Raw genomic sequence first — 20,425 nt, 5'->3', positions numbered from 1 at the left:
AGAAGGTCATGGTGTACCTGCCCCTCCTCTCCCCATTCACAGAATGCCTTGTATTCTATGAAAAAGATACAAGTTTTTTTTGTGAATGGGTGAGGAGTAAGAGGAGCCAGTTTGCAGCAGGGTAGGATTTTTACACTATGCAGCAGCCATCTACACACAGTATACATATTTTAGAGCTATCTTACTTAGCTAGTACAGTATCTAAAATTCTCCTATTTTTATCTCAGAGTTCAGCTTTAAAGCATAACTAAAAGCAAACTGTTCTGGAAAATGGCGGAGAGGGATTAGAACACCTGTCAGGTTTTCACTGCTGTCTCTGCCCCTGTTAGAGAGATTCATCCTCTCTTTTTGTTCTGTTAATCATTATCACTGAGAATAAAGAAAATCCCAAATTGGGGTTGTCACTAGAACAATAGAGAGGGTAAATCTTCCAATGGGCACATTTGGAGTCCCTTTTGAGGATTCCAAACGGGATTTGGTGACCCCAGGAATTCCTTCACCTTTGAGGGATCTACGCTTACTTCCTATTTTCACTGTGGAACAGAAAGTGAAGGGAAATCTCTACATTAGGACACATTTGGCAACAAAAAAACATGTGGGGGGGGGGGGGGGGTATAACCCTCCATTACTCAATCCAAAATAAAAAAAGTTGTTTCCTTTAGTTCAACTTTACGGAATGTTTGAAGGAGAATCAACATCTACATCATACTAAAAATAACAAAGTGAATACCAGTTATAAGCTTTGTCAGTTAATTATGGCCCCTGGTGATATATACAGCCAAGCATTTACCAGCAGGAAATTCTACCTTTTCATGGAAAGCAGTGATTAGCCACAGCTCCATTTCTAGGTTTGTCCCTCTCTTCTCAGCCGCAATGAATTGCAAGAGGTTTTCATGTTTCATGCCGGGGGTGTTAAAGATTTCTCTCTCACTCTGCCAGGACTGCTTATCCTAAAAAAATAAATTAAAAAAACACTTTTTAATATATATTAATATATGAATGTGAAGAACAAGCGGTTATCATTGTGACAGTGAATAATGGCAGCCATGGACAGGTATCAATATTTCTCTTGAATATAGACAACAGACCTGCACAATCTTCCAGAAAATATCACCTCCATGATTCTTGGTCAAAGCACTTTGTTACTCGAAATCTCAAGCATGTACAGGATAGCAATATTCCAGGACCACAAACATAAAATCTAACAGAAACAGAGTGTGCCCATGTTGAATCCTTGAGCATAGAATTTGAAAGATGCTGGTTTGCAGATTTCATTACAAAAAATAATCAAATCAATCATTCACTTTATGAGGGGAAAAATCTACAGTTCTCAAATATAAACATTGTTTAAACCTCTTTTTAGATTAATATGCTTTTTCGTAAGTGCATTCATATGGCTTTTTATCGGTATGGGATCAGAGGGCAATAATATGCAGAGTAATGAAAGCAAGGGGCATGACTCTTATCCAAGAGTCAAGCAAGACAATTTTAATTTAGAGGAGGGTTATGGGGGGGGGGGGGGACATTTGGGTGGTCATTAACATTTCTTGGGAACCATGTCATTATATGTAAAAATCCACAGTGAAAAATCAGCATTAATGTAAATCCTAATATGTTTTTAAAAACCAGATGAACATTGAGGCTACAAACCCAATTCCAAAAAAGTTGTGACGCTGTGCAAAAAAATATACATAAAAACACAATGCAAAGCTCATAAATTCATATAATTTTTAACCGTAGAATACATATCAAATGCTTAAAATGAGAAACAAATAAGGTAATTTTAAAATTGATGCCAGCAAAACATCTGAAAAACTTTGGAACAGGGCAACAAAAAGCTGGCAAAGTAAGTGGTACTAACAAGGAAGTGCTAGAAAAACATTTTGCAACTAATCTGGTTAATTTGCAACAGGTCAGTAACATGATTGGTTATAAAACAAGCATCTTAGAGTGGCTCAGAAGTAAAGATGGGCAGAGGTTCACCCATCCGTTAAAAGCTGCATCTAAAAATTGTTGCACAACGTAACATTGCAAGGACTTAAAATATATCATCATCTACAGTACATAATATCATTAAAAGATTCAAAGGAAAACTCTGTGCGCAAGAGACAAGGCTGAAACACAATACGAGATGCCAGTGATCTTCGGGCCCTCAAACAGCACTGCATTAAAATCAGACATGATTCTGTGATGGACATTACTGCATGGTCTCAATAATACTTTCAAAAATCCCTGTCTGCATGCAAGGTAACAACACTCTATCAAAGAAGAAGCCATATCTGAAGATGATCTGGAAACACTGCCATCTTCTCTGGGCCAAAGCTCATTTAAAATGGTCTGTTGCAAAGTGGAAAATGATCAGGCAAATTTACATTTGACATTCTTTTTGGTAACCATGGATGCCACGTCCTCCAGACTAAAAAGGAGAGCTTGTTATCAGTGCTCAGTTTAAAAGCCAGCATCTCTGAAGGTATAGGGATGCATTAGTGAGTATGGATTGGGCAGCTTGCACATCTGGAAAGGCACCATCAATGCTGAAAGGTATATCCAGGTTTTAGAGTAGCATATGCTCCCATCCAGATGATGTTTTTAATGGATTTGATGATGGTTTTAATGGAAGGCCTTACATATTTTGGCAGGACAATGCTAAACCGCATACTGCAACTTTAACAGCATGGCTTCATAGCAGAAAAGTCTGGGTGCTTACCTGGCCTGCCTGCAGACCAGACCTTTTACCAACTAAAAATACTTGGTGCATCTTGAAAAAAAAAAAAAAAAGACGACACAGATGACCAAAGTCTGTTGAACAGTTAGATTCCTTTATTAGGCAAGAATGGGACAAAAATCCTCTCCCAAAACTTCAGCAACTGGCCTCTTCAATTCCCAGATGTTTACAGAGAGTTGTTAAAAGAACAGGGGATGCTACACCTTGGTAAACATGGCCATGTCCTGACTTTTTTAAGGTATGTTACTGCCAACAATTTCGAAATTACCTTTTTTGTTTTTTATTAAAAGGCTACATTTTTTTTCTAACATTTGATAGGTTTTCTATTGTGAATAAAATACAGATTGATGGGATTTGGAAAACAGTGAATTCTGTTTTTATGCAGATTTTACACAGCATCCCAACGTTCTTGGAATTAGGGTTTTATTGAGCTCATCCTCTCACCTTAACAGCCCTGCCACCCCAAACCACTACTAAAGCCCCCTAAAGTCACCCAACCCAAACTGACAATGCTTGGGCCTGGTGACAAAAAGTTTAAAGCACAGCAACGTGTAGTGTGCATGTGTGTTACAGTTCCAATGATGAATGGGATGGCAGTTCTGTGAAAGGGACTTAGTGGGACTAGTATATAGAGTCAATATTGCTTTGCTTTTTTTTTTTTTTTTTTAAGTTATTTTTCTTTTCTTTGCAGTTACTTGTTCGATAACAAACTTTAAATTACTTAAAAAAGGGAAAATAACTGCACGTTTCCAGCATCTAAAAAGCACATTTCACATTAAACTTCTTCAGCACTGAGCTTTCAAAATATTTTCAGCATTAGAACACAATCTTGACTTAATGAGCACAAACCCAATCAAGCTTTTCTCTGGCTACAAAGATCGGGTTTGTACACTTCTCTATAATTGTTTTTGTAACCGTTTTTTTTTTTGTATTATTTTTTTCTTCTTAGCCCCTTCTTGGAAGAGCCTTTTAGTAAGTGGAGAAAATTAGGTTCCTACCCAAATTTCCATTGCTGTTATTTTATTTAACTTAGAACTGGAGAACCTTACAAAAGGAATCAATGGTGAATTTTCCTGATCCGAATGCGAATGAGCCCTCAGCACAGAACGGTGTACAATGAGAGTGCTCGATTACTGATTTACAGGGCACTGCCAGCTTTCACCTCCTGTGTGTGTGCTGGTGAGGAGCCAAGTGTGGGTCACAGCTTAGTCTGTACAGTGTTTAGTGCACACAATGCCATGGACGGGAGACTTCAATTTTAATGGTAATGAAAGCAGAAAAATCAAGTGATTTTTCTCCAAATTAGCGTATCTCTTATGCCGCTCAAATTCTTGGGTAGTAATGTCATGCAGACAAAACAAAACTGTACATTTAAAAGGCTATTTGTCTAATTATCTCACAATGTGTCCATGTTCTGCAATTTGCATTAAAGCAACAGCAAAATATGAAGAGCCATATGTATTACTACATGAAGTATTTTCTTTTTTTACTTCAGCTAATGAGAGTCTTTTTATTTTTTTATTTTTTTTGAAACATCTCATATCTCTTAGGACATCATACACCACGGTTGGCTCTAGAACTAAAGCTTTTGAACATCCTCCAACATGACCCAGTGTTTACAGTAAAAGTACCCTGCTTCTGAATTTCTCTCTGCTTTAGATTACAAGGAAATCCTTCAGCAGAGTTCAAGGACTAAGCCTAGGGAAATTCAAGAAGACGGGCCAAGAGGAGTTCACGAACAGACGTAGTACATGGTAAGGTTCCTCAATAAGGCTTATTTGCTGGTATTTCACATGCCGTAATATCTGTCATTTATATTACTTAATTCAAGAATCCATACAATTGTGTCCTGATTTGTATTGTTCTTTGGTCATATCTGCATGAATATATTTAAGTAAATCAAAGTATAATATATTCACCAATTCATCTGGTTTGCAAACTGATTTGATAATCTTTGGTAAAGATATTATCATTATTATCATACAGGATTTATATAGCAAAACAGTGTGTGCAGCGCTTTATAACGTGAGAGCAGACAGTACAGTTACAATACAATTCAATACAGGAAGAATCAGAGCGCTCTGCTCGATAGAGCTTACAATCTAGGAAGGAAGGTCAAGTGATACAAAAGATAATGTCTGTGGGGGATGAGCTGATGGAGAAAGTACAGTTATTAGGTGGGGTCTGAATAGGCTTCTCTGAAGAGATGGGTTTTTAGGGATCACCTAAAAGTAGACAGAGTGGGAGTGGGGTAGGGAATTCCACAGGATGGGAGAGGCTCGGCAAAAGTCCTGGAAGCGAGCATGGGAGGAGGATCACAAGGGGGCTAAAGAACAGGAGGTCTTGAGAGGAATGAAGAGAACGATTAGGTTGGTATTTTGAAATCAGGTTAGTGATGTATCTAGCGACCGAGTTGTGGATGGCTTTTAAGTTGTTAGTATTTAGAATTTATTTTTGTTGGGCGAGTCGAAGCCAGTTGAGGGATTGGCAGAGAGGGGTTACAGACACTAAATGGTTGGTAAGGTGTATGAGTTTGGCAGCAGCATTTATGATGGACTAAAAAGGAGATATGTAGAGGTAGGCCAATGAGGAGGAGAGTTGCGGCGAGTGATGACCAAGGAGTGAATTAGGAGCTTTGTGGTTTCATTAGTTAGGGAGAGAGATGTTGCGTAGGTTGAGGCTGCAAGCTTTGAACAGTAATTGGATGGGACGTGGATATTTTTTGGAAACCTTATTGTGTGACACTCATTAGGAGAAAAATGGCAACTTCTATTGCTGGCTCTCTCTCTAAATGTTGATTACCTGGCCATCGTGTTGATCCTATGGCATGTATGCTGCTCAGAAGGTTTATCCTCACATTAGGTTTAGAAAGGACTTAAATAATTAACATGACTGCCAGCAACTAGCATTTTCAGGAGCTCAACAATACTTACACATTTATTTCTCTCATGACAGGCTTAAGGCCCTGGTAACTTTAGTGCATTTTGCCATGTGTTCTAAGCACCGGATGAAATAGTCAGGAATGAAATTCATCGCATTGTCACTTGTCATGTGTTCAGTAGGCAATCCTGCCACCTCCTGAATGCCTGTTTTTTTTTTTTTTCTGTATCTATCAATGGGACTACTGTTCCAAAGTAACATAGAAACATAGAATGTGTCGGCAGATAAGAACCATTTGGCCCATCTAGTCTGCCCAATATATCTGAATTCTATGAATAGTCCCTGGCCCTATCTTATATGAAGGATAGCCTTATGCCTATCCCATGCATGCTTAAACTCCTTCACTGTATTTGCAGCTACCACTTCTGCAGGAAGGTTATTCCATGCATCCACTACTCTCTCAGTAAAGTAATACTTCCTCATATTACTTTTAAACCTTTGCCCCTCTAATTTAAAACTGTGTCCTCTTGTGGTAGTTTTTCTTCTTTTAAATAGGCTCTCCTCCTTTACCGAGTTGATTCCCTTTATGTATTTAAAAGTTTCTATCATATCCCCTCTGTCTCTTCTTTCTTCCAAGCTATACATGTTAAGGTCCTTTAACCTTTCCTGGTAAGTTTTTTCCTGCAATCCATGTACTAGTTTAGTAGCTCTTCTCTGAACTCTCTCTAGAGTATCTATATCCTTCTGGAGATATGGCCTCCAGTACTGCGCACAATACTCCAAGTGAGGTCTCACCAGTGTTCTGTACAGCGGCATAAGCACTTCTCTCTTTCTACTGCTTATACCTCTCCCTATACATCCAAGCATTCTGCTGGCATTTCGTGCTGCTCTATTACATTGTCTTCCCACCAACCATTTGACTTGCAATTGCGGCATGGGCCCATTGACTTAAATGAGTGACTTTGACATTGGTGCCATCAGTCAACCCAACATGCCACACTAAATTTTCACCTGGTGCGGTGAATTGCAGCTGCAGCATGTGCACAGCTCCCATTGGCGCTATAGCAGGATTTAGTTAGGCAGCCGAGGGATGCTAAAACTGAGGCTCAACTGCCTGTTTTTTCGACAGCCATATGAAAAAGGCCTAAGGATTGCAAACATTGGCTTCAAACTGTATACAACCAATGTATACTGTTACAAAGCATTTTTTCATGACAAACAGTCAAGGTAAGAGGAAAAGAAACAAAAATGTAAAGTAGTGAAGTTCTCTATAATTCATCCCTTGGTGAATAATATTTGTTCCTCTTTACTCCAGCATAAGAAATAGGGGATTATTTTGTACAACAACCCTAAACCAAATGTAGCTCATAAAAAAATCTATCATGAAAACAATTCACAAAACAATTTCAAGACTCTTTACCAAAGCACGATCTACATAATTAGGTATATAATGCTGATATGGCATAACAATTCTATATTTTGGGATTATCTTTATGTGGAATAAAGAAAAGCAGAAGCAATGTGAGCAGAATGAGAAGGAGGGGAGAGTGAGTATTAATAAAACTCCACTACTTAGATGTGAATAAATGAAAATTCAAATACGTAATAACTCATTTGCCTTCATTTGTAGAATTCCAAGTCGCCTTTTCAGTCCCAATTTCCATTACTAAACATTTCAATGTTTTCTTTGTTGGCTAAAGCCGTGGAAAATGGCCATGTATTTGTATTATAGCAATAAGTAGTTTCTTTATTCTAAAACACAATGTAAATAAGCTGCGGATTTTTATGTGAGCCTGACCCTGGAGAGTTTGTCATCTCCACCGGGCTGAAATTTTCTGCCTGCTCAACACAATGGTTGAAAAGAGCCAGTCCCAGGAGCTCAAAGTACAGTGGCTCAGTAATGAAAATAAAATTAAGGAAGTCCTGGGGATTGCAGTGTCACACAGATTAATGTTCAAATCACCAGGAGCTAGGAATCTAAACGTCTTGCAATTAGGAAAAGCAGACTTCTTGCTGGGAAGTTACCAAACCGCTTTCTTAAGGTCTCACACGCTTTTCCTGCAGTACATCAATTGTGCTGGAAAATTCGTCAGTGACAAAGAAAAGACGACACTTTGATGAAAGTTCGAATTTCAAGGACTAACTTTACCAACCGAAGAGAGTATGTAGTACACACTTTTTTAAAGAGCTAGAAATACTTCATGTCTCCAAAGATTGTCAGAGGGGTTTAAGCTGAAAAACTAACATTAAAGCTGAATTCTACGCAAAAAATTAGATAAACACAAGAGAGCATTTTTACACGCCAAAAGTATTTGAATTACTGTCCATCCAATTTTGAGATCTACCCAGCTCTGCTTCAAGCACAGTTTTGTCTACAACAGGGGTCCCCATACTTTCTAAACAAAGGGCCGGTTTATTGTGTCGCAAACTTTCGTGGGGGCAAGAGTGTGGCCAGCGGGAGTGGAAATTTTCCTGGCATCAGTGGGAGTAAACATCATCACATTTGGTAATGGGGGGGGGGGGGGGGAGACAGTGCCCCATTGTTGGTATCATTGGGAGGAATAGTGCCCCGTTGTTGGTGTCAGTGGTGGGAGAAATGGTGCCCCATTGTTGGTGTCAGTTGGCAAAATAGTGTCTCATCAGTAGGAGGAATAGTGCCCCAAGGCCCGGATAAAGGCAAGCTAAGGGCTGCAGGACTGATTTTTTTTTCCTTTTCTGCTGCAGTTAAGTAACACTTACCAGTCTTGTCACTACCTCACCCAGTGACTGGGCAACGACCATTGCTGCAATTGAGCAGCAAGTTTAAAAATGACTTGCTAAACTATTGCTAGACTTGCCAGGCTTCACAAGTTTGTTGCACAATTGCAGCAAGTCCGCATTGCATGACTCCAGATCAACTTTCTTTGCAAACATTCTGCAAGTCTGCTGCAAGTTCTGGTTCAATTATGTTGTGCAATAGTCATCCCAACACAGGGGTTACTGTGACTTGCAGACCTCTTGCTGTAGACTCACCACTGCAACTTTGCTCTTGCTACAGACTTGCCATGCAAATTTGCTACAAATTGGAAAATTATCAACTAGAACTTGTGCTTCATGTGCTCTGCAAGTGTACAGCTTGCCAGTGAAAATGTGCAGCAAGTTAACAAGACTTACAATTCAACACTGCCACAAATTTGTGGCAAGTAATCCTTGCTATCTGAGGAAAGGAAAAGCAGCAGACTGATGAGCTTCTCTTTTTTTTCACTCCTCTCTCTCCTCTGATGAACATTTTAGGCCCCTTTCACACTGTCAGTCCGTCGTTATCTCAACGGGGGCTCGACCCGCCAATCCCCCACTGAGCAGGAGGATGACAGCTGTTCTCCGCACTGTGGTGCGGAGACACAGCTGTCAGATCCCCATGCATCTCTATGGGGGAATCGGATGGGAACAGACCGATCCGCTGGATGGATGGAAAATAGGGTTTCCATCCGTCCAGATTTGACGGATCGGATCGGATGTCAGTGGACATGTCTCCGCTGACATCCGATGCCCCATAGGGATGTATGGGGGAACCATTCAGATCTGCCAAAAAAACGGACAGGCGGATCTGAACGGTCCGCCTGTGTGAAAGAGCCCCAACACTGAGCACATGAGCTATGCAGCACATCCGATTGGCTCTTCAGGCTGCTTCTCGTTCCCCAATTCTGAACCCTACAGTACAGACGGCTGCAATAGGCCTCTACCAAGTCAAATTTAGGTACTTACAACAGTAGGTACCACTGCAACACACAATATACAGATATAGGTTACTGTTCCATCAACATTAAAAAAACCTCTCCTGTAAGAGGTTAAAAAAAGGCTTTGTGAGATCATCAGTGCTGAGATATAATAAAGGATGAAAAAAGGTGAAAACAATTAAGGTATGTTATTAAAAATGCACTTGTTTATGATCCACAGGGCTTTTGCAAACTACATTTCAATCGGATAGTGTTTGCATATAATTCAAGGTAAAAGATACTTTAGTAAATAAAAAAAAAAGTACAGGTAGGGGAGATATCAGGCAATGTTCCTTGAATATGTATGCAAATTCCGCTCTATAAAAAGAAAAAGTGCTTCTGGGTAATGCCATGTGCACTCAACAGAAATGGAAAATATACATACAGTACACAAAAGTCAGACTATGAAGTGTTTGCTCCTTTGCTTCTTGAATTGACAGATTTATAGAATTAATATATTTCATAGGCTGGGAGAAGTGGATGAGCCTGTAGCAGAAGAGACATATAGAAGGTCAGAAGATATAAATGATAACTCTATTAGGCCTCTTGCATATGGGTGGAAAAAAATGCAGCGTCTGTTCCAGTGCAGCTTTTTTTTATGGATCATACACAGGTGCGTTGTTGTCGTCAATGGGACAATGCACGTAAAAATCCACAATGCAGCAATGTATTCAGAGCCATAAAAAAAAAAAAAAAAACAGTTTAAGTGCAGTAATTTATGTGTACACACAAATAACATATGCACATATATTCATAAATTGAAACACTGTTAGTTAGAAGACAAAGAAGACTTTTATGTATGTATATTGGTATGTGAGTATTCATGAAGCTATTACAGAACATAACTGTAAGCAACAAGAGCCTGCATATAAAAAACAGGAAATTATAGTATCTAAGTGCAAAAGGCTTCATTGGCATGTGCCGGGCCTACGCCATTTACAAATTTTAAAAAGTGCAAACTGGACTTGACTTTATAGGGTAAAAGTGCATGTAAATTCCTATGTTAAAGGGTGAAAAAAAGAAAAACATTGTTAAGTGCAGTACAAATGTTTTTCATTGATTTAGAATGTAAAATGCCACATTTAGCCACAAAATGGGGAAAATTTTATAGAAACAGTACCCAGCATCATTTAGGAGTCAAATGTTGCATTTTTTTTTGTTTTAAGCATCCATTAACTGCGTGCCCTATGAAGGTCCATGCTGTCCTGGGACAGGGGTGCACAGGTTTTGTGTGCACCCCGTGCTGGGAGTCCATAGAAGTCTACTGGGACACATGGCTGGCATGGACACAGCTGCCAATATGACATGCAGGTGCAGAACACACAGTGCGAGTTCAGGGACTTGCACCCGCGTGGATTTCTATATAGTGACGGCATTGGTATGAATGCAACACCTGATGTTGGCACCCCAGGTGAGGTTTCCATCAGGCTCTAGAGTGCTGCTGCCGCCATAGCCTGTAAGGGAAACCAGCAGTAAAGCCTTCCGGCTTCACAGTCGATTCCCTGCACTTTGCGGAGGGATGCCGAACTTCTGGGGGACCTCACCACATCCTGGTCCAGGGATGGGTACCTGTTCCCCCCTGAAAGGTGCCAAATGTGGCTCTGGAGGGGGAGAGGAAGCGGATAAGCGAAGCTTCCATTTTTGGGTGGAACTCTGCTTTAAGCTGGGGGCAGTGAAATGCGTTTGAGGCGTGGTTCAGCTGGAGCCGGGGCTGAGGCTGTCATTTCCCATATCCGCAAGGTCTTGCAGTGATGTGCATAGGACCTTTTTTGTCTCAGGGGACACACAGTCAAGCATCTCGTGAGAATGGACCCTAAAGCTGGCCATACACTAGCCGAAAAATCGTTCAAACTAATTTTAGAAAAACGAAATAAATCGGAAGTGAGAGCAGACGATCGTGCCGTCATGTAATGACCAAATTTCGAATGATAGATCATTCAATGGACATAAATTAATCAGTTTTTTGTTCATTTTGTCACATCTGCCTAGTGCAAACAGATCGGGCGAGAAACACATTAACCTTTCAATTTATCGTTCATTCGGCAGAATTTTCGTTCCTTCGATTTTTCGGCTCTGAAAAGTTAAAACCGATTTTCCATTTGTGCCCATTAACTGGACGAAAAACGATTGAACAGACCAAATGACAGATTTTCGAACTAGTGTATGGCCAGCATTACATTTGTTCAGAACAGGAAACCGGGCATTCATCCAGCACAGGAAATCTAATGCAAACATTTGTTTTTATACCCGGTTTGTACAGAACAAATGTTTGTGTACTTCCACTGTGCAAATTGCTATGCAATATTTTTATAAATACCCCCCTATGTGTCATAAAGGAGTGCAAGGTTTTCTTGTGAGGCACACTTGTGGACTATGGTCCTCGCTTCCTTTTTAAAGTGCCGTACAAAAAAAAAACATGCATGGCAGCAAACGTAACTGGCAGATGCTGTGATACAAGGTTGAGTGACCTATTGGGTAGACAATGATATCTACCTATGGGGACCGCAAGCCTACCCAAGATCCTCCTCTGGAGTATGGAGGAAGAGGTTTCCCTTGAGCAAAGATGAAGCTTTTATGAAGCAATCTGCGTGTAGTTTTCTCTACAGAGTAACAAAGACTACATGAGATGGCCAGCACTGGGAAATTTGCAGAAAACAAATCATACACCCAGACCTGAACCATGTTAGACCTGACACAAAGCAGCTCCCTCACCTCTCCTCCCTGGTGTGGCTGAGAAGAAACACATGTGCAAGTTACCTCCATAAACAGCTGGCAGGAGCTGTAAATCACCAAGCACATTATTACCACGATCTTCTGCCCCACTCCCAAACACAGCACACATTCTACAAATACTACACCAGAACACCGTCAAATAAACAACACAGAGTAGCAGAAATGATACAACTTCACATTTAAAGAACTACTCTGCTCTAATACAAAACACGCAGGATGCACCTTTATAAATAGGAGTGGATATCAGTCAATACTACTAATAAAAATTGTTTTTTTTTTCCTGCCGTGTCAATGGATAGCACACAAAAAACCACGGGAAGCTTCAAGTACACTTACCGGCCACTTTATTAGGTACACCAATTCAATTGCTTGCCAACACACATGGCTAATCATTCAATCACATGGCAGCAACTTAAAGCGGAGTTCCGGCCACAAAATCGACATAACCGATTTTGTGGCCATCTGCTTGCTTTTCCCCACCTGAAACAGAATTGGATAGTTAGGATATTTTTTTTTTTACTTACCTTGTAATTGTAGAAAGAAATACTCACCTGTCTTCCACTTCCTCCCTCGGCGGCCGCAGCCCACGCCGTCACTTCCGGTATGCAATGATTCCTGGGAGCTGAACGTCATCGCTCCCAGGAATCAATGCGACGGCACCGGCCCCGCTCGTCACTTCTGATGCGATGCCGCATTCCTTGCTAAACAGCTTCTGGGCATGCCCAGAAGCTGTGGAGGAATGCGGCGCCGCACCGGAAGTGACGAGAGGGGCCGGTGAAGGCGCATTCTGGGAGAAAAAGACGCGGAAGAGGACGCAGAAGAGGATCGCGCCGGCTTCAGCAGCCCACAACAGAGATGGCAACGCTGGAGAAGAAATTTTAAAAGTGAGTATTTCTTCTCCAGCGTTGTACAAACCAGGACAGATCAGAGGCTAGCCATTGTGGAATGTACTAGCCCTGACTGTCCCGGGGGTATGTTTATTGAAAAAATGTTTTTGTGGCCAGAACTCCGCTTTAATGCACTTAGGAATCTAGACTTGCTGAAGTTCAAACTAAGCATCAGAATGGAAAAGAAAGGGAATTTAGAGTGTTAAGCCCCATACACACGCAACGATTATCGGCCGACCGATCGTCCGACTTTTGTCCAGAGTGGTGTTTTGTTCGTTGGAATGTGCCTAGACTGCACACAAATTTTCTCGCCCAACAAAAATCTACTTCAGAAGTGATGTCATGTGTTGGTTAGCTTTCTTTGTGTTCTTTCTTCTCTGAGCATGCCCAGTCTTGCTCATTAGATTTTCCCGTCGAAATCTGTACTGACTGCACGAAAATCGGATGTGTTTTGACGGCAGACAAAAATTTTATAGTCTGAACACCAGATTTTTTTCGGCCGAAAAGTCTGAGTCGGTTGTCAGAAGCATCATACTAACAAGCCGAAAATTGGCAGATCAGTCCTTGGATGAAAATTCCCTGCCAATTTTCGACGCGTGTGTACGGGGCTTTAGTAAACCCACACCAGTAAAATCAGTCTGTATATGCATAAAGCATGATTGTTACACTCACTGTGGAACCTAAGGGGCTAATCATCCTCATTGTGTAAAAACGCAGTTTGATCCTATCTTCTCCGATCTTCCCCTTCTTCCACTTTCCCCAATCCATCTCCTGATAGTACAGAGCCTTGGAGGCAAGCTGCACATGCTCAAGGGAGAATGAGATCAGCACAGGGCCAATCAGCACTGTCCAGACAGAGGGTCAGCGGACCTCATAGGACAATCAGAAGAGAATGAGAACTCATCATTCAAGCTTTACCAGATACTAATAGAAGTCACAAGACTGCTCTAACTGCTGATGAGAAAAAGTATTTAGCAGTTTATATTTACTAAAATAATTGCTTTTCCATGTTGGGTGTACTGTGGGAGACCAAATATAGCGAAGGCAGGGTCACGGGTTTATTAAAACTTTGAGCGTGGCATGGTTGTTGGTGCCAGACAGGCTGGTCTAAGTATTCCAAAAACCGCTGATCTACCGGGATATTCACACACAACCTATAGGGTTGACAGAGAATGGTCCAAAAAAAAGAAAATATACAGTGAGGAGCAGTTGTATAGATTAAAATATCTTGTTGATGTCAGAGGTCAGAGGAGAATAGGCAGACTGGTTCGAGATGATAGAAAGGCAACAGTAACTCAAATAACCACTCGTTACAACCAAGGTATGCAGAATACCATCTCTGAATGCACAACACATCAAACATTGAAGCAGATGGGCTACAGCAGCAGAAGACCACGCCGGGTGCCACTCCTGTCAGCTAAGAACAGGGAACTGAGGCTACAATTCCCACAGGCTCACCAAAATTGGACAATAGAGGATTGGAAAAACATTGGCTGGTCTGATGAGTCACAATTTCAGCTGCGACATTCAGATGATAGGGTCAGAATGTGTCGTAAACACAATGAAAGCATGGATCTATCCTGCCTTGTATGAACGGTTTAGATTGGTGGTGGTGGTGTAATGGTGTGAGGGATATTTTCTTGGCACACTTTGGTCCCCTTAGTACCAATTGAGCATCGTTTAAACGTCACGGCGTACCCGAGTCTTGTTGCCGACATGTCCATTTCTTTATGACAACAGTGTACCATCTTCTGATGGCTCCTTCCAGCAGGATAATGCACCGTGTCACAAAGCTCAAATCATCTCTACACTGGTTTCCAGGACATGACGATGAGGTCACTGTACTCCATGGCCTCCACAGTCACCAGATCTCAATCCAACAGAGCAGCTTTGGGATGTGGTGGAATGGAGAATCCCATCATGGATGTGCAGCCGATAAATCTGCAGCAACTGCGTGATGCTATCATGTCAATATGGACCAAAATCTCTGAGGAATGTTTCCAACACCTTATTAACCACTTTGCCGCTGCTCACTAGAGCTCTACTGTGGCAAAGTGGTTCGTTATCGTCCGGAGGCTCGCTCCCGCTGTATTCAGTCACAGCGGGAGTCGGGCCAGGGGAGGAGCGGCGGTGATCACCGCTGCTCTTCCACGATCGTCGGGGAATCGAGTCTGGAGATCCGCCCGCTTGTGTAAACAAAGCGGGCGGATCTCCTAAGTGATAGGCAGGGTCAGATTGCAGGGTTCAGCATAGCTGAACCTGCGATCTGTCCCTGTGTCACATAGTCACCTCCCCCCCCACACATGTCAGTAAGCCCCAGGCATACATTAACCCCTCCCTCTCCAATAAAATTAACCCCTTCCCTGCCAGTGTCATTTTTACAGTAACAGTGCATATTTATAGCACTGATTACTGTAGTAATGTCACTGGTAACCCCAAAAGTGTCAAAAATGTCAGTCAAGGGTCCGATCTGTCCGCCGCAATGTCGCAGTCCCGCAAAAAAAAAAAAAAAAATCGCAGATCGTCGCCATTACTCGTTAAAAAAAAACGCCAAAAACCTTTCCCTTAGTAAAGGCAATAACTTTTGCGCAAACCAATCAAAATACGCTTATTGCGATTTTACCAAAAATATGTAGCAGAAAACAAATTGGCCTAAAATGATACAAAATTTTGATTTTTACATTTTTTGGGGGGGGAATTTCATATAAAAAAATGTGAAAAATATTGTTATTTTTTCATAATTGTTGCTCTTTTTTTGTTTATAGTGTAAAAAGTAAAAATCGCACAGGTGATCAAATACCACCAAAAGAAAGCTCTGTTTGTGGGAAAAAAAGGACGTAAATTTCGTTTGGGTACGGTGTTGCATGACCGCGCAATTGTCAGTTAAAGTCGCACAGTGCCGAATCACAAAAAGTGGCCCAGACGTAAGACAGCAAAATCCTCCGGTGGTAAAGTGGTTAAATCTATGCCATGAAGAAATAAGGAAGTTCTGAAGGCAAAGAGGGTCCAATCCAGTACTAGCAAGGTGTGCCTAATAAAGTGCCCGATGAGTGTATAGTCAAACCTTTACAGCCCATTCAGACTGGCGCGATCCGACTTCGAGGGGTGACTTCGGCCCGACTTGCAGGGACTTCACATAACGGAAGTCTATGCAAGTCGCTCCCAGGTCGCCCCAAAGTAGTACAGGACCCTTTTTCTAAGTCGGAGCGACTTGTGTCGCTCCTATTAGAACGGGTCCTGTGCTACTCAATGGCGACCGAACGAGTCGCGCTAGTCTGAATGGACTCTTACCTTGTAAAACTACCCATTGATTTTAAAATAGAAATGAAAGGCAAAGTAGGTGTGTGTTTTTATATATATATTTTTTTTTTTATAAGTGATCACATGACCCCTCTTCTTAGCTGATAGAGGTGGGGGGTGAAGACTGCAGGGGTGTGTGGCAGCAGAGAAAAAGCAATGCATGCCTCTTCCCAGTGAAGGGCTGTGCAGGGGTGGCATGTCAGCAGAAGTCTTGACCATTGGAGGACAGGCAGGCTGTGCTCCCAGCACTGCTAGAAAACTGACCAAGCTGGAAAGTATGTGCCCTCATGCCTGGCATGCTCAGTTTAAAATGTAAAACAGGGGGACTGGCAGGTTTACTAGGTAGTTCACACAAAAGAAGCAATAGAAAGAGTACATGATACCTTTAAATACAAGGACACTGTACAAAAGACACATATCAGGAATATGAAATGTTGGGTTAACAAACCTCTTCACGCACACAGACACATGTAGGCATAAAATATGTCTAGCATAAAAAACTCTGCATTTTCAAACAGCTGGGAAGCTACCGGTGGGGCATGCAGGCTGTCAGAGGAGTGAATGGCTTAACACCCTTGTACTCATGTAAATGCTGAAGCTTCATAGCATCATCATTTACCCATGCATGTTTATATAGCATATTTTCCCAATTGTGGAAAAATAAATTTGGAAAATTTAGGCCTCATGCACACTGCTGCTCCTAAACAGGCATTTTTGGGGCTTTTGGTAACTTTTGGCTAAGCCTCTGAATAAACCTTAATAAAAGCCTACAGTCAGGTCCATAAATATTGGGACATCGACAGAATTCTAATATTTTTGTCTCTATACACAACCACAATGAATTTGAAATGAAACAAACACGATGTGCTTTAACTGCAGACTTTCCATTTTAATTTGAGGGTATTTACATCCAAATCAGGTGAACGGTGTAGGTTTGTATATGTGCCTCCCACTTTTTAAGGGACCAAAAGTAATGGGACAGATTAACAATCATAAATCAAACTTTCACTTTTTAATACTTGGTTGCAAATCCTTTGCAGTCAATTACAGCCTGAAGTTTGGAATGCATAGACATCACCAGACGCTGGGTTTCATCCCTGGTGATGCTCTGCCAGGCCTCTACTGCAACTGTCTTCAGTTCCTGCTTGTTCTTGGGGCATTTTCCCTTCAGTTTTGTCTTCAGCAAGTGAAATGCATGCTCAATCGGATTCAGGTCAGGTGGTTGACTTGGCCATTGCATAACATTCCACTTCTTTCCCTTAAAAAACTCTTTGGTTGCTTTCGCAGTATGCTTCAAGTCATTGTCCATCTGCACTGTGAAGCGCCATCCAATGAGTTCTGAAGCATTTGGCTGAATATGAGCAGATAATTTTGTCTGAAACACTTCAGAATTCATCCTGCTGCTTTTGTCAGCAGTCACATCATCAATAATACAAGTTCCATTGGCAGCCATACATGCCCACGTGATGACACTACCACCACCATGCTTCACTGATGAGGTGGTATGCTTTGGATCATAAACAGTTTCTTTCCTTCTCCATACTCTTCTCTTCCCATCACTCTGGTACAAGTTGATCTTGGTCTCATCTGTCCATAGGATGTTGTTCCAGAACTGTGAAGGCTTTTTTAGATGTTGTTTGCCAAACTCTCATCTGGCCTTCCTGTTTTTGAGGCTCAACAATGGTTTACATCTTGTGGTGAACCCTCTGTATTCACTCCGGTGAAGTCTTCTCTTAAATGTTGACTTTGACACACATACACCTACCTCCTGGAGAGTGTTCTTGATCTGGCCAACTGTTGTGAAAGGTGTTTTCTTCAGTCATTCACCACAGTTATTTCCGTGGTCTTCCGGGTCTTTTGGTGTTGCTGAGCTCACGTTGCTGAGTACGTTCTTTCTTTTTTAAGGATGTTCCAAACAGTTGATTTGTCCACACCTAATGTTTTTGCTATCTCTCTGATGGGTTTGTTTTGTTTTTTCAGCCCAATGATTGCTTGCTTCACTGATAGTGACAGCTCTTTGGATCTCATATTGAGAGTTGACAGCAACAGATTCCAAATGCAAATAGCACACTTGAAACGAACTCTGGACCTTTTATCTGCTCCTTGTAAATTGGATAAGGAAGGAATAACACACACCTGGCCATGGAACAGCTGAGCAGCCAATTGTCCCATTACTTTTGGTCCCTTAAAAAGTGGGAGGCACATATACAAACTGTTGTAATTCCTACACCTTTCACCTGATTTGGATGTAAATACCCTCAAATTAAAGCGGAAAGTCTGCAGTTCAAGCACATCTTGTTTGTTTAATGTCAAATCCATTGTGGTGGTGTATATAGCCAAAAAGATTAGAATTGTGTTGATGTCCCAGTATTTATGGACCTGACTGTATGTGTCCATACATGCATAGGCTTAAAGAAGAGTTTATGAGCAGCAGAGTTTAGAGGCAGTCAAAGCTCCTTCTCCTGAATGCAGAAGAATTGTGTTCAGGAGCGGAGCTTTTGGGCATAAAAATGACAAATGCAGCTAAATATGCCAAAGCAATAGGCGCATTTAGCACCTCATAATTTATTAATTTCAATAGCCAAAATAAATTAAAATTCTGACCAATGAAATAAACGCCCAAACGCTGCTAAACTGGTTTGAAAAATGCAGTTTCTGTGAGTTTTTAATGCTGATTTTCCCGTTAGAAGAAACAGTATTTACAATAAGCCAGCATGAGGTCTTTCACTGTATGCGGTTAACACATGCACTGAAGCATCAGCACGTGTGCAGCGGCATATAACCATTCACTTCTACAACAGGCTGTATTCCCTGGATCTGAGTGCAAAAATAAACAAGAAAAAAACAGGGAAGCACACGCCTTGCCTAGGAGAATTGAACAAAATATTAAATTCAACAATTCATATAATAAAAGAGCCTTACACGCAGCCTCATCATGCTGAAGAAGTTGTAGAAGCGCTCATATTGTGGCCAGTGATGTCCAGTGGTTGCTCAGCATGAAGTTTGAATCTCTCACTGCAGGCCAACAGACTAAAGAGAAGCAGGCAATTCATCTCCGCACTGGGCGCAGCGGCACATCAGAGCCTACTGTTACTGGGCTCACACAGCAGCGATGCATGCCCCTCCTGCAGCTTCCCCGCAGCGGGAAAACACATTTTTTTGTATGCTAAGTATATATTTCGCCAATATTCATCTATGTGCATGTAACCCAAAGCATAACTCCAGGTAGACATAAAAAAACACCAATGGTGCAGTTATGTATGTACTGTTTTGCAAATGCAACTAGCTTAAAGAGGAGTTCTGCCCCCAATAACCCCATGAAAAAATAAAGCCAGCGGCTACAAATACCGTAGCTGCTGACTTTCAAATATTAGAACTTACCTGTCCAGGGCTCCCGCGATGTCGGAACCCGAAGCAGACTTTCGTATCGGCTCTCGGTGCTGCCGCCGCAATTCAGGGTAAGGGAACCCGGCAGTAAAGCCTTTCGGCTACACAGCTGGTTCCCTACTGCGCATGTGCGAAGTGGTCTGCGCTTTGTAATTGGTCCGGCAGTGGAGGAAAAAAGTGTGTGTGTGGGGGGGGGGGGGGGGGGGGGGGAGGGTGGTAGCGAACTTCCGAGGGACGGTGCCATCTCCTAGAAGTAGGGATGGGTACCTGTCAAAAACAGACCCATTCCCTCCTCCCCCCTGAAAGGTACCAAACGTGGCACTGGAGGGGGGGAGGAAGCATATAAGCGTAAGTTCCACTTTTGGGTGGAACTCTGCTTTAAAGAGAAAGTAAACCCTCCTCTGCAACTTGTACCTATAGGTAAGCCTATGATAAGGCTTACCTATAGGTACTGTAAATATCTCCTAAACATGTACCGTTTAGGAGATATTTACTTTGAATGCAGCCAGTGACATCACTGGCGCATGCGCTCTGAAGGAACGGCCGCTCGTGCCCTTCCTTCAGAGCCCCGTGCCGTGACCGTCGGCTCCCGCGCATGCGTCACTGTGGCTAGAGCAAATCAGATGGCCGGATGCTGCAAACCCGGATGAAGGGCGACCAAATATGTCACCTGTGAGACAGGTGAGCGGTCGACACTGCGAGGCTTCGTACTAAGGTCAGTATTTCATAATGAGCTGGTATGCGATGCATACTAGCTC

General features: G+C 41.9%; 1 protein-coding gene across 1 annotated transcript in view; it reads right to left on the bottom strand.

The window, feature by feature from the left end:
• ACVR2B (activin A receptor type 2B) overlaps positions 1–20,425 on the bottom strand; it is a 316,863-nt gene that overhangs the window by 36,154 nt on the left and 260,284 nt on the right. The window contains exon 6 of the mRNA XM_082259197.1: positions 807–950. Coding sequence (XP_082115323.1) covers positions 807–950 — 144 coding nt within the window. The remainder of the gene's footprint in view (positions 1–806; positions 951–20,425) is intronic.

This window comes from Pelophylax lessonae (assembly GCF_965119305.1).
Source record: "Pelophylax lessonae genome assembly, chromosome: 5".
NCBI lineage: Eukaryota > Metazoa > Chordata > Amphibia > Anura > Ranidae > Pelophylax > Pelophylax lessonae.
The sequence above is the reverse complement of the archived record's forward strand: the minus strand, read 5'-3'. Positions and strand labels throughout refer to the sequence as shown.